Source organism: Enhydra lutris, unplaced genomic scaffold, assembly GCF_002288905.1.
Source record: "Enhydra lutris kenyoni isolate GAN:26980312 unplaced genomic scaffold, ASM228890v2 scaffoldscaffold63, whole genome shotgun sequence".
NCBI classification, from domain to species: Eukaryota; Metazoa; Chordata; class Mammalia; order Carnivora; family Mustelidae; genus Enhydra; species Enhydra lutris.
Window position 1 is genome coordinate 9,775,232 of NW_019154147.1, and position 15,120 is coordinate 9,790,351.

Consider the following 15,120-nt stretch of genomic DNA (forward strand, 5'->3'; position numbering starts at 1 on the left):
TAATAGTGTCCCCCTCTTAGAATTATTATAGAGAATAAGTGGGCTGATACAGACAAGTACTTAGCACAGTGCCCAACACAGAATAACAAGTTATTCAAGTTCAAATTCCTAATACAAGAGGCCTTTTATGATTTGCTGTTCTCTCCCCCACAGCCTCTCTAGATGCTTTGCCTTTCAGGTCCTCTCTGTTCTAGCCCGTTTCACATTGTTTTATTCCTATACGCCTTCACACAGACTGGTCCTTCCACTCAGAATTCTCTCCCTCCTTCCTCTACCCCTCACCCCCATTCAGCCCTCGCTCTAGCTAATCCCTCCTCTTCCTTCAAAATGCTCCTAAACTCTCCTTTCATCTTAAAGACTTTTTGGCCTGCCCCTTTGCCCCTCTCTGCTTTCATCCCATCTTGAAGACATTACCGATCTCTTTTCCAATGTCTTCAATCTATAAGTGCCCAGTAAAATTTAGTCGCCTGAGTGTGCTTAAACATCCCTTCACTACTGAAGTGTTTTCATATCCCACCAATGTCCTTGCCTTCTTTCCTTTTCTCCCAGCCACTCCCTGAGTATGCCCATCACTCTCAATTAGAATTCACTTCATTGTACACTCTTCAAACATTACTGTGTCCCAAAGGATGGCAGGGGGGAACATATACCATTTTAAGCCTGCAACCCCATTGCAAAAACAGGGGAATGTTCAGATTTAGTCATTCCTCTCTGTAAAGCCTTTTAGTAGCATCCTCTAAACTTTATATGAAAGCTGAACATGTCCTATGTGCTCTGGCCTCTGCCTACCTCTCCAGCCCTATTTCATGTCACTTGTCCCTTTGTTCCCAGCAGTTTGGCCACACAGATTCCTCCATCCTCAGCTGCATCAAGCTCCCTAGTCTTTGCCCACATTGTTCCCTCTTCTTGAGGCCCTATCCCACCCCCACACTCCCCTTACCTGGATGAGACGTATTCTTAAATGTGACTCAGGCTAAGCTAGCACGACTGACTAGCACTAACTCGTAAACCTCAGAGAACCTGGGCCCATGGCCCAGGAAAAAACACTGTGACCTTTAGATATCATTCCATGTCTGTCCAAGTCTCAGTTTCTCCACTTGTTAAATGGGGATATAATACTCGTCAAACCTATAACACTGCATTATTAAGATAACCAGTGTGGCAGGAAAACCTTTATAAATAGGAAACATATCATCTTAAAGGCTTAAGTTGCAAAATACCTTTTGGAAGGTAACTTTTTACAATATTGAGAACCACAAAACTGTTCATATCCCTTGACCTAGACATCCCACTCCCAGAATATATCCTATTAAGAGGGGTTTCCACCCCTCTTCAGTCTTCCACCACCCTATCAGTCCACCCAGAATGTTCCCATGGATAGCACATTCCTAGATTAGAAGCTGAAGCTTACTTGAGTTAGGATGTAGATTATGTACAATTCCCATTTCTTTGCCATTTAAGAAGACACATCCCAGTGAAGGATGCTGCTCTAGGAGTTGTTTGGATTAAGTTAATAATTCACCAAATGCAGCAGATCACTGATTAATAAATTGTTTGCAAGTTCTGCAACCCACCAAGACACAGCAGTGTCTTGGCATTCAAGTTAAAAACTGCCATCCTTATGAAATAACAAAAGAATTTTACAAATGACTATACATATGAGTTGGCCAGTAATGATAGTAATATCACTGCCTCCTCACAAAGGTCCTGTGAAGTGGACAGAAGGGATTTATACTTTCTGATCTCTCGTGGAGCCATGGTTTTATAGCCACACTAAGTAAATTGACAGGCAGCAGGACACGGTAGACGGAGCACTGCTCGGGGGTCATGTAAGCCTGAGCCGCTGACATTTTCTGGCTGTGATACTTTGGGCATGTCATTTCAACTCCCTTAGTCCCTCTCTACTCAAACTGGTTCTAGAGTTGCTGCATGGTTCAGCTAGGGTATTGGACATCAATACATTGTGAGATGTAAACACTGTTCAAAGGTGACCTGTCTCACAGTGTGCTTACTCTGTCCCTGAGTTGGGACCAATATTTCAGGTCCAAAAAGTGGGCTTTCCTTTAGCCTTAGATTAAGCAACACTCTAGGATTCCTAGTTGGTCTTCATAGTAGCATACGTAAGATAAAGGATAAACTACAATCATAGCAAGGCAAAATAAATATTTATTAGAAATCATGAAAGCATTTCTTCAATGGCACTAAAATCTTCTTACTCTATGACTTCTTAATTAAACACAGAGTTTCACACACACACAACACTAAGAACAAGTATGTGAATTAAAATTGACAAGGATCAGGCACATTCAATGAGAACAAGCTGATAATTCTATGTTTGGAACCAAGATCACAGTATAAACATGTAAATCAATGCAAAACTCAAGTATGGCTTACAGGCCAGGAATACGGCCCATCCACCTGGGCCCCGCCCAGAGCAAAAGGACACAGTTAAACCAGGCCTTGAGGAAGGAAAGGAACTTCAATAATACTGGGCTCTCTCAGGCAGGAGCCTTCTAAGAGCTTAATTACTTCACAGTACAATCTCATACACCTTCTACATCCCAGAGAGGAAGGTAAGCAGCATTTTTATTCCAGGTGCATACATCACATAATGTCTAGAATAATAGATTCCTCTTGAGGCAGTTTGGCCAAAGGAAAACTCCCAGCCAAAACCATTATCTGAGCATGGGGGATTCCATCCCTGGAAAAATGCCTATCCCTTAAATTACTGAAATGTAAATTCTGAAGTTTTAATATGTCCTGATATGCCGGTGGATTCGGTGTGATGTGTGTGTGTGTGGTTTGTGCACACCTATGTGCACACTTGAGTTTTAAACCTGTTCTGGGGATCACTGGGACCATGTAGACGGTCAACATGAATCATCTGAGCAAAATCCCTTAGCCCCCTGACGTAATATATGTGGCAACCGCAAAGGCAGGCTTAAATTTACTGAATAACTATGTTGAAACTGTGCTGGGAGAAACCTGTGGCCCAGGAGTCAGAGCACTCTGGCTCCAGCAATTCTGATGTGACTTCCCGCATGGCTGTATGGCTTTAAGCAAGTCCACTTTCTTTTCTGGTCTTTAGTTTCCAGGTATAAAATAAGGGAACTGATTCTTTCAAACCAATGATCTTTGACTCACTGCTTCCTTTCGCCTTGGTAAACCTACCCAGGCTCAGGTGACCTTGGCTGAAAGTCTTTCAGGGATGAATACGGTACAGAAAATGCCCCTGCCAACAAATTCCATCCAGATCCACAGATAACAGCTCTTCAGATGCGTGAGAGGACCAAGATACCACTATTGATTTCCATTCGCCTCACCCCGCAGCCTTTGTTCAAGTGGCAAATGGAGAGCTGTGCAACTTCATCCATTCCTATCCAAATCAAAACAATCCTGGAATTCCCAGATCATGGCACCATGGATCCCAATGGCTGCCCTTCAGACCAGAACATCTGCTCTGGACATACACAAGTAGGGAACTCCAGGCACAGGATGCTGACCTCCAGGCTAAAAGGACCTCACAGTCCATCTGACTGTGATCCTTAACATGCCTAATGAGTTCTGCTTAAACATCTTCAATATCTGGAGCGTTTGCTAGACTGGAGGGAACCAAAATCTTTGTCCTTGAAATTTCCTTTGGCACTGTTTCTGCCCATCTGGAACACAGGTGCTCCTCCCGCCTCCAGGACAACCCTTCTCCCTCAATCATCTGTTTCCAGAGAACATACCTCATCCCTGCTACCCCTGCTCACACCAGAGCACCACAGCTTAGAGCCCTGGTCAGCTTCAGCTGGGAGTACAGGGACTGCAGCAAAGTGTGCAGGTCTCGGGCTCGTCCTAGACCCACCCCTCTTCTCCCAGCCCTGGCTCATCAGGGACACAAAGGCCAAGTGTCCACTCACCCAGGGAAGCTGGCACACAGAGCATCCCAGAGTGGAGAAAAGGGCCCAGAGTGGCTCAGAGTGGCCCAGAGTGCTTGGCTCACACTCCTCAGTTTGCCTCAAGTCAGCTTCACTAGCCAATTGCCAAGTTGTTTAAAAGGCCACATTTATTTTTATGCCCTTTAAAATTCAAACTCGTGGTTAACACCTTGATAATCCCGCCTCCAGAAACTCTCACATGAATCATTTGACCAGGTTCCTAAGGCAGAGCAGATTTTATAGTTGTTTAAGTTCCAGTAATCCGGAAGAAGTCTCCCATCCCCACTTCACCTCTGCCTCAGACTGACTCTGCGTAATTTCAGGGGGAGAAAAATCAGAGGATGAGGCTCTAAAAAGAAGACCTATGTTTTGGCAAACACTCCTTTCTCACACTCCCTCTCTTCAGCCTCAAAATTCACAGTTAACAAAAACATTTAATACCAGAGCATTCTGGGTATTTCGTTAAATTCCTCCAATGAGAAGTACTGATATATAATAGTAACCTCTGAGATTTAAGACCATGGAAACAGAGCAGCTGCTATTTCTATATCAGAAGCCCCGCTCCCAGCTGGGAGGCATGCATGACGGCAGGGCCAGAATGACGACAAGGGCCAAGCTCTTCCACCCAGGTCACAGCAGCCCACACAGGCCCTGCCTGGCACGTCTCATGTGGACTTTTGTGTCTGTAAAGAAAAGCTTTTTGTCCCTGCTCTGGCCACGCTGAGGCCAAGTATATAATACTTATATCCAGCCCCAAATCCCCAAATCTGTTTCTCAGCTTTTAAAATCACATACTTCATCTGAAGTAACTTTCATTCAAAACTGAAATGTTTTTTCTCTATTGAAAATAAAAAATTAACTGTGTTAATTACTCTACTAAAAATGTCTCTTAGTTTGAGACATTTCGAGCCTTGGGATACCAAGGCACTCATTCCAAGGGTAGTTTCCTTTTCCCTGAAGGGTCCAGAAGGGCATTTCCAAAGCTCAGTCCCTTCGACCCTCAGGACGTCCGGCTTAGTTCAGTCCTGTTTGTTCTGGGATGGGATGGGATCAAGAATCGCTTAAATTCAGGAGACCCAGTCACAGTAAGGGAGACAGTGGAAAGTGAGGGCTGGGGCTGGGGGCTGTCGAGGAGATGTTGGCAGGAAGGAAGTTCTGCTCCTCAGGCCTCTGCCCCTTCCCCGCCACCCCTTTCTCCCAGCCAAGCTGTCCTGCAGTTGGTGAGTCCAGGCCTTCGCCCTGGACTTCAAGGACTCCTAGCCATGGGTTTACACAAACCCTTTGCTGAGTAAAAAAAATAAATAATCCAGGGTGTTTCTCATTCAAGCAGACTGACAGGTGCCTCTTAGCTTAGCCACCACTTGGCATGAGATTGCTTTCCATTTCTGGTCATGCAGTGCAAGGCCACATTCTGCTGTAGGCCCTTAGCCCGGAGTCCAGGACCCAGACTGCAGCGTCAGACAGCCCAGGCTCACACCAGCTCTGGATTTTGCTTCTACACCGAAGTTTCCGGAAACTCATCTATTTCATCAAATGCGTTGAGGGTAGTTTTGCTGTTGCTTCTGGAAGAATCTTGGATTTTGCTGAAATCTGCTTTAAAAACAAAACAAAACAAAACGCCAAAATCACTATTTTAGCAAGGTGGTGCTCTGTAATGTGGGATTCCATGTCTAGCACACCACCTCATTCTTTTATCCCCACCTGATTGTTAAAAGTTATTCCTACCAGGGATATAAAATGTCACAGCTGAAAGGGACCTGAGAACCCATTTAATTCAACCTCCTATTTTGCAGATGGGGAAAATCAGGGCCCTCAGACACAGTTTGCCCCTGGTCACATGGTCAGACAGGCATGGTCAGCACACTTTGAGACAGCAACGGTACCTGTCCGTCTCACGGGCCCCGGGTCTTCGTTGAGGAAGGAGACGTGTGTTTTCCATTCAGTCCACTTCACCTCATTGATCCTGCAAGTGTGATGATCATTCTCACTACTTCTCAACTGCGCCTCATTAAATGCAAACAACTAGCATGACATTTGGAGTGTTCTAAACAGCTCCCTTTCTTTCCATCCCAGGGATCTGGGACTCCCACCACACATGGTCATTCAGCAGTTTGGGGGTTTAAAACTCCCCATCTTCCCAGCCCTCAGAGATCAGTCCCGTCCCAGTGTGTGGGGCCCAGAAACTCAGAGAGGTGTCAAGGGGACATTTTCAGACAGCAACGGCTGTGCCTTACTGCCGAGAGGCGGTCCATGGGGAAGGAGGGGGAGAGGGCCGAGGCTGAGGTGACAGTGTGAGGATTAAACTTGTAGAAGTTTAGAAGCTTAAGGTTAAACTAGAGTTAAGGTTGCACTAGGAGAATGCAGTTAGGGTTCAGACCCCAGTAAGAGTGGGCAGAGTCTAAGGTGCTAGATGGCAACAGAGGCAGTGGTTTGGCTGAAGTTCACATTCAGGGAGCAGCTCTAGAATGAGGGTGTGAACATCAGAGATATTCGTCAGGGTAAGCGTTATAGAGCTGGAAACAGTGGTTTCCACAGCGTGGGACTTTCAGTCAGAGAAGCTGGGCATGGTGAGGTATACATGGAAGGCATCCATAAGGTCAGGGAGTCAGCCAGAGGATAAAGTAGACTCATCATCAGAAAAGTTGGTCATGGCACGTGCAGGTACTTTTTAAAAACCAAAAACCTTGATATCTGTCCCAAGTAGCTGTCTCACTCTCCAGTCACCCACGACAAACATGGCTCACGTCCCCTGGTGTTCCATGAACCCACACAGGCTAGAGAAAAGGACAGAGACTGCTGGGTTGGCAAATCTTTCCTGAACAAGAGAGTGGACCGGGAGAGGCCACGGAGGCAGCTGCACGGGCAGAGACGGGAATGGCCACCAGCAGTCTCCTTCCCTCTCCCTGCAGAAACTGGAGAAGCTTTGTCCCAGTGCTAGCAACCACAGAGGAGCAAATTCCATGTTCTAAGGAGGCCAGAACCGACTGTAGGTGTGGTTTGGGAAACAAAGGACAGCACCATTTCTCTGACATTCACTGACTCCTCTCTCTTCAGCCCCCCAAAGACACACACCAAGGGGCCCCTTTCCCTTTGTTACCGCAAACACAGCCGGAAATCTTCCTCTGCTACTTTACATAGCTCTCCCATCCGGAATCTGCTCCTCAGCCATTCTGGTAACATCTTCTCAAACTCCAAAATTGTCCTGGCTCTCTGGGGACATACATGAGCCTAAGCACATCAATGAGAAGCCGGCCCAGGAACACAGCTCTGTATGAGTGTGCAGACACCCCCCCCCTACACACACACCACCAAACAGCCAGCTTCACCTCCAACTGGAAGCTTAATGCACAGATCCGAAGGGTCCATCTAATCTCCAGAATTCAAAAATGAAAAACCAGTAAGTTAGGAAAAGGTATTCAAATTACTTTAAACACAACATAAACACTGTTTCTGGAAGTCCAGGAGCTTCCTAACTGAAAATGTTAGGATCCTGGGATCCCATGGTGAAGAGAGGTGCTGACATCGTGTAATCTTACCTGCATGCCAGGCTTGGAATCCCCTCACCGTTTAACTATCAATAATTTGTCAGATCTCTCTTGAATGGAATCAACAATCCAATTAAGAAGGCCCTAATAGGGGCGCCCGGGTAGCTCAGTGGGTTAAAGCCTCTGCCTTCGGCTCAGGTCATGATCCCAGGATCCTGGGATCGAGTCCCGCATCAGGCTCTCTGCTCAGCGGGAGCCTGCTTCCTCCTGTCTCTGTGCCTGCCTCTCTGCCTACTTGTGATCTCTGTCTGTCAAATAAATAAATAGAATAAAATAAAGAAGGCCCTAATAATTAGAAACTTCCTCGTGACAAAGCAAAGCTTTTCTCCCTGTCATTGCCCAGATACCTCAGTTCTGCCATCTGGGGCCACAGAAGGAAGCTGTCCCTTCACAAGCAGCTCCGCAGCTACCTGAAGAAACTCTTACCTTTTTCAACCCTAGTCCCAATACCATTTCTTGTGAGGCACAGTTTCCAAGTCCTCTCCTAAGCCTGGTAACCTGCTCTGGACCATCCTGTGGGTTACTGTCCTCAGTGTGTAAGACCCCCAGCATGTAAGGAATGTTGCAGCCCGATGGAGGAGTGCAGAATTGTCACCTCCACTGTCCTATGCCGTATAACTCCTCTTAATGCAATCAAAGTTCATATTTCAACATCCACACATCACACCAGACTCTGAGCAGATCATGCCTGTAAGCCTGAGTTTTTCTCACCTGTGCTGCTGTCCAGTCATACTGCCCGTACCCTAGACTAAGATCTCCCCAAACCTGGCCAACCACAGGGAGCTGATGCAGATTCCCAGGCCCCACCCCAGGTCCCTGGTACAGACAGCTGTCCATACAACGTGCTGAATGGAGTCCCCAGGAAGACCCTCATAGCAGGGGTCCTGCCAGGCTCACCTGTAGACGCCAGATGCGCTCACTCTCCTTGGAGACATTCTCCACGGTTTCTCCCATCAGGGCGATGAGCATGTTGAGAAGGAGGACGAAGGTGAGGATGACGTAAGTGATAAGCAGGAACAGAAAGAGGATGGGGTACTTGGAGTTCTGCTGTATGTTCAGGTCACCCAAACCAATGGTGAGCTTGAAGAGTTCCAGAACGGCATCACTGAAGCTGCCGTAGGAGCTGCAGTCCTTATTGTCACTGGGACACTTCTCAATCAGCGAGGCCAGGGCTGGGAGGACAGAAGAGGGTGTTCTCCTCTGGTGCTCTGGCTGCTTAATTACCCAACAAGCTCCTGCACACTTGCATGTACACACACGCCCCTCCCCCACACACCCTGCAGGCCTACAGCCTCAGCCTCTGCTTATTTAAATTTCACCTCCCGCCTCCCTCAGCTCCTAGAAGCTTCCTTAGGCTGCTTCTCTCGCCATGACCTCCTGTAAAAAACTCTTCCTGCCTAACAAAGCCCACACTCTTCTCTCCTTCCTCTACTCTGCCATTCAGCCCTTGATCACTCCCAGCCTTGCAGAGCTGTGATCTATAATCTCTGTGTGTCCCGCTTTGGGCTCCCAGCTTCCTGTGGCCTGGGTCATCTCCTCCAAGACTGTAAAGTCCTGAGTCTCTTCCTCACGCTCTGTAGAGAGATCCCCTGGCCAAGAAGACTGGGGCCTCTTTCTTCTCTTCTTTCCAACACACCATAGACAGGTGGATGGATGGATGGATGGTCAAATTAATGAGTGAGTAAATGCATGGATGAATAAACAGGCAAGTGAAGGAGCAAATAAATAAACAAATTGTGGCCCAGCAAAGGTACCAGAAGATGTGAATGTCTGCCTAATTTCAAATGCCAATGATCATGGCTGAGGATGAGGGGTGGGGTAGGGGGATGGAGGAGATGGGAAAATTCAATGATACCTCTTTATGCAGAAGCTAGAAATAAAATCAGGTTGTACAAATGAAGAGACTTTAAGAGGGGGCTCCCCATCCCCAGTCCCCAGGAGAGCAGAGGCCCTCACAGATATACCTGAACCAAACCGTAAGTAACATGATGTGGGGAGCCAAAGGAGCTTACTTCGATGCATTAATTTACTCCTATTTTTCAAAGACCATCAGTCACATTGCTGCAGACTCTACCTTCCGTGTCTGTAAAATGGGGCCAACACCACCTATCAATCCTCTTTCAGGTTGTGGGGGCCACGTAAGATGCTGGATGCGAATGCGGGAGGCACACCCCACAGTGTGGATGACAGGTCTGATTCTAAGCCTCAGTTACCTTACGACCAGGGACGATGACTCCCCCTTGGTCAAGATATTGAGAGAAATAAAAAGACAATGCCTGGAAAATGCTAAGCACGGCCAGTGCTCCGCTGGTAGGTGACATGACTTGCTGAGGCTGCTGGGGATGCTGTCATTTGACATCTGTATAAAGTGCTTTACGAATGTGGCAGTTCCTATTATCTATAAATAAATTACCTACTCCAAATCCAAGTAAGAACACGATATATACAAACAAGAACTTCAGAACATCATGCAAAATGACCTATAAAAGGAGAAACATGATTTAAGGGTAAGATTTGAGTATATATTCACTAGACCCTGATCTTATTGTTTCCCACCCTCCTCCAACCCCCGCCCTGACCACGCCTTCTCCCAGACCATTCTCCCTTCCCCTAGCAAACCCTTCTGATGCCCCAAAGCTCTGTTCTGGGTCCCATCTCCTCCAAGAAGCCTTCCCTTCCGTTCCTGCTCTCCTCCCTCCCCCTTCTGGCACATAGTCTGTGCCTGTCCCCGGTGATTCATTCTGTACGTGAGCACTTCTTTTCATAGTGTCTCGTGTCAGAAACCTCACGCTTCCTGGGGGCAGTGGTGTGCTGGGGTCTGATGTCAGCTCATTAGAGCTGACGGTTACATTCTTATCAATTTTGTAACCTGGCTGTTAAACAGAACCATTATGAAAAATTAAATCACGTAAACTTATAATTAAAGTAAATTATAGTAAAAACAAAGATAATATTCAAAACTCATCACTCACTTTACAATTATCTACGTGACTAAGGGTATTTACGTCACTGGCAGCCATACTGTGTACCTACTATATCTTGCATTACTAAGCATCGCTTTCTGACTCTGTGTTTGACTCCATCATCCTGGCAGCTGGAAATCAGCCGTGCTAGGATTTACACTATGGGAATCAGTGAGTGGGACAAATCACAGACTCATGATTTTGCTGACTGTCTAGACCTAGATTTGTCTAGATCTAGATTTAAGACGGCAATAGAGATGATGGTAAGGCAGATTAAAATTTAAAATGTGTCCTATCTGTAGCTGTTGTGTCATGAATAAGACAGTAACATTCATGAAGTAGTCTTCCAATATTTGAGAACTATTATTCAAATCAGCGAGTAAGTAGTTCGCATCACTGACAAGCAAGGGAAGTTCTCATAAGGCTGCGCTGTTTCACTTTCGTCTTACTCCTTCAAGAAAACATCAACCGATATTGACATATCTGTCACTTGCAACCATAAATGGGCAGCAGATACAGGAGTCCAAGAAAAATCAACAAATGCTTCTGGCTATGTGGAATTTAAATAAAGGCCATTATATAGTTCATTATTTGTAAATATCCTTGTGGCAATAAACTTGTTAAAGACTTACCAGCACACCACAGCCTGGGGGTGAGATCATTCCTTCCCAGGGCCCAACAAGCCCGGGTGTTTCAAGGTCTAGACTCTTAAAGCCTGGCCACAAGCAAAGGGAGACAGTGGTGTTTGGGAGGGAGAGAAGCAGGCTTCTCTTCCAACCTGCTTCCCCATTGGAAAAATGGACATTCTCTGAGGACTTCCCATCTCCCCAGCACAGATGCCTGTGTGTCTGTGATGCTCACGAGCCCCCAACGCACCTTCTGGATCATGACGCTGTACATGCCCATGGACTGGAATCCCCGTGTGTAGTAGAGCATGTTTGCCCAGCCCAAGGCCATGGCCAGCACGAGGCAGGCGAGGTACTCTTTGTAGGCAAACAAGTACAAGAAGACAGACAGTATCACAAGCACAGCTTGGACAAAACTGTTCAGGAGACACAGGAGACAAGGGCCTTACTTACTTCTCAGCATCCAGGGAGACATTCCAACCCCAATCTCCCCTCCACCCCCAAAATGGCACCCTGAAGGGTAACGTGGAAGAGACGGGTAAGGTTGACCCAGACCCTCTCTACTCGAACATCCAGCCTTGCGGATGGCATCAGCAGACGTGTGTCAGAGCCGACAGCAGGTGGCCTGCAGCTGGCAGGGACTTTTTAAAAGTACAGATCCTGAGGACTCAAGGAGATTCTGGTTCAGAAGCCCATATATCTTAACTGACACATGTGATTTCTGATGCCCACATAGATCAGGGAGCCGCTGGAGTAGACTAAGGGAGGTAAGTGAGTGATTGCGTTTTTAACAAAAATGATGAAAGCTAACAACGTCTATACTTAAAAGCCAATCATAACAAAAGTCTTTTAACAACTATAATATGTGCTAAATGATAGCTCTCTTGAACATATTGGTTGAAGAACAATATGAATGTACTTAACACCATTGAACTGTACGCTTAAAATGGTTAAGATGGCAACTTTTAGGTTATATATATTTTAAAGTACAACATATAACAAACACACAGGACCAGCATCAACTCCTAAACATCACTACATCATCAGTGATGCAGACATCTAGATAAAAAGCTCCATTGCTTAGAACATCAGACGGTCTCCATGATTATAAAATATCCAATGAGTTAAAGTTAGGACACAGGCAACCTTGCTTTTCATGTGCAATGAAAAGCAAATGATTGGGCGATCGATGCATTCTAGACTGAAGTGAGGAAGCATGATGTATCCCTCATTAACAAAACACCTAAGAAGCTGAAAAGCAGGGCAATGCATTGGTGCCTTTTGTCTGCACTAAAGCCAGTGGCTGGATAAACAAACGCTTCACTGGAATTCTCATATTTTCTCAAAGGTGGAAGACTCCCATGAGGGAGATATCATGGGGTCCATCTACTCACTGCAGTATCTGGGCACCCCACTTGCCCACAGGGATGAAGAATTCCATTTATGCCTCTAGAAGGCAGGTGCATACATAATAAACACCCAGGTATTTGGAAACATTGGGCCAAGATTTAAGGTCCTATAGAACCAGCTTCCCAAATACTCTGAGGCAGGACTTTGGTGAGATCTGCAGAGCCGAAGAGCCCAACGTACTTCGTTCCACACTGCAAGTCCTATTTCCTTTGCATGGCAGCAATGTTGAATCAGCCTCTGTTCCTTGAGAGACAGGTGTCCCATAAGCCTCTGATGTCAACTCGTGACCTCATTCAGAGAGGCTGCTGAGCTGGGCTTCCTGGCCCTATGGTAGCCACCCCTGCTCTAGCATAAGGTGAAGATGATGGGGTGGCTGGGGCTGGCTTTGACACCACCGAGGCTTGGTGTGACCTTGAGTAACTCATTTCCCTGCTCTGGGCTTTGGTTTTTGTGCCTATGGATGAGACTTGATGACTTCTCTAGTGCTTTTCAGCCCCGATCTGCCAGAGTCCAAGATGGCAACCTCTAGACCCCACAAAACTAGGAGGAACTGGCCCAGACCATCTCTTCCTGAAGAAGTAAACCACTACTAAGCCTCTTCCTGCCTTCTCTGCCACACCTGCCAGGGTGGAGACAGTCATCACTGCAACCTGATGGTGGGCACTGTGCTAGGCTCTTCTGGTGCTCTCCATGGGTGTCCATGGGCTTCTCTCACTAGAAGGGAGAGGAGGTCCCTGGCCACGAGACTACGGCCAAATGACTGGGACATGGTGACATGGGAGGGTGGTTCCAGAGGACACAGCGGCCACCATACAGGACTTTGGCCCTGCCTGTGCAGTGGTGACCAAATGGGACAGACCTACTTACAAGACAAAGTGAAACCAGGCATCAGAGAGAATGGACTGCAGATCTGAGGGTCTCAGCAGGAAGATCGCGATGCCCTGAGGCCAAAAAGGAAAGAAAAGCTGCACCCCCTGCATGCCTCTCACTGGAGGATCTGAGGAAGGCAGTGTTTCCTCAGGACTGAGACTCGGTGAGGGGGAGGGCATGAAGGCCAAGCCAGAGCCCAGGTGAGAAATACAGAAGGGGACCTATGCCCGGGAGCAGAGGCATCCCAGGGTAGGAGTGGCTGCACCCCCAAATCCTCTCACATCTCTCACTCCCCCCGCCTTATCCTCACCCAGACCCTGCAAAGCAGCACAGTCACACAATTCCCTGCCATTCCCCAGACACAGCCTAGCTTCTAAAGCCAAAAACAAGAAGCAACAGGTATTGGTGAGGATGTGGGGAAAAAAGAACCCTCTTGCACTATTGGTGGGAGTGCAAACTGGTGCAGCCACTGTGGAAAACAGTGTGGAGTTTCCTCAAAAAGTTAAAACCAGAAATATCATATGATCCAGTAATCGCACTACTGGGTATCTACCCAAACAATACAAAAACACAAAATCAAAAAGATACATGCACTCTTATATTTATTGAAGCATTATTTATAATAGCCAAACTATGGAAGCAGCCCAAGTGTCCCCTGATAGATGAACGAATAAGGAAGATGGGACATATATACAATGTAATACTACTCAGCCATAAAAAAGAATGAAATTTTGCCATTTTCAATGACATGGGTGGGGCTAGAGAGCATTATGCTAAGTGATATAAGTTAGAGAAAAACAAATGTCATATGATTTCACTTACATGTGAAATTTAAGAAACGAAACAAATGAGCAAAGTGAAAAAATAGAGACAAAGCAAGAAACAGACTCTTAACTATGGAGAACAAACTGATGGTGGCCAGAGGGGAGGAGGGTGGGGTCTGGGGGAAACTAGGTCAAGGGGATTATGAGTACACCTGTGATGAGTACTGAGTCTTGTACAGAACTGCTGAATCACTATATTGTACAAAGGAAACTAATGTAACACTGTAAGTTAACTACACTAGAATTAAAATTAAAATTTTAATTAAAAGAAAAGAAAAAAAGATATGGATTAGCTCTCCTGCCTCTGAGCCTTTTAATGCTATTCCCCCTGCCCACTCTGTAATGACCTTCTCTCCAATGCCCTCATGCCAAATCCCGCCCTTGCAGACTAAATACCAACTCTGCTTTCATGCCTTCCCTCCCTGTCCTGTCCCCAGATAAAAGTCATCTCTCTTCCTCTGAGTGCTGGTCTGAACCCCACACAGGGCCCTTTACATCATCCATTTTAGGATCCAGATGTTTGTGCCTATCTGAAATCCCCCACAAGACTGTGAGTTTAAAGAGGACAAACTCCCTCTCTCCCTCTCACCTCCCCCAGGGCTCCACATATAGAAGGTGTTCAAAATATACCTGTTGATTCATTGGTGGATGGTTGACAAGGGACTGATTGATAAACCCAGACGAAGGGCTGGGTCAGTGAGAGAAGTGACTGAATGTGTGGATGGACGGACAGGAGGACGGGTCACTGAGTGGCTGGGAGGGTAGATGGCTGATAGAGGGATAGAAGGGTGGATAGATAAAGTAGGTGGGACAGGCCTGCCTAAGAAACTAATTTTGGATCTACAAAATCTAAAGCTTAGAAAGGAAGTACTCCCCAGAAGCCCCCTCTCCATAGTCAGGCAGAGCAGGGTGGATCAAAGCCAGGCCTGTGGTCACTCTGCCTGCCTTGTAAAGGGCTT

At 46.6% G+C, this 15,120-nt stretch overlaps 1 protein-coding gene across 2 annotated transcripts in view; it reads right to left on the bottom strand.

Annotated features, from left to right (window-relative positions):
• Window positions 1-5,418: 5,418 nt before the first annotated feature.
• The window catches only part of LOC111158806 (transient receptor potential cation channel subfamily V member 3), a 28,480-nt gene continuing 18,778 nt past the window's right edge, over window positions 5,419-15,120 (bottom strand). The window contains exons 11-17 of one of the 2 annotated variants that reach the window (XM_022521075.1): window positions 13,335-13,408; window positions 11,308-11,473; window positions 9,882-9,948; window positions 8,366-8,640; window positions 7,021-7,133; window positions 5,807-5,886; window positions 5,419-5,513 (exon numbers count right to left, since the gene is read on the bottom strand). In XM_022521075.1, the coding sequence (XP_022376783.1) occupies window positions 5,419-5,513; window positions 5,807-5,886; window positions 7,021-7,133; window positions 8,366-8,640; window positions 9,882-9,948; window positions 11,308-11,473; window positions 13,335-13,408 (870 nt within the window). Of the gene's footprint in view, window positions 5,517-5,806; window positions 5,887-7,020; window positions 7,134-8,365; window positions 8,641-9,881; window positions 9,949-11,307; window positions 11,474-13,334; window positions 13,409-15,120 lie in introns of both variants that reach the window. The other variant, XM_022521074.1, reaches the window with a different exon arrangement.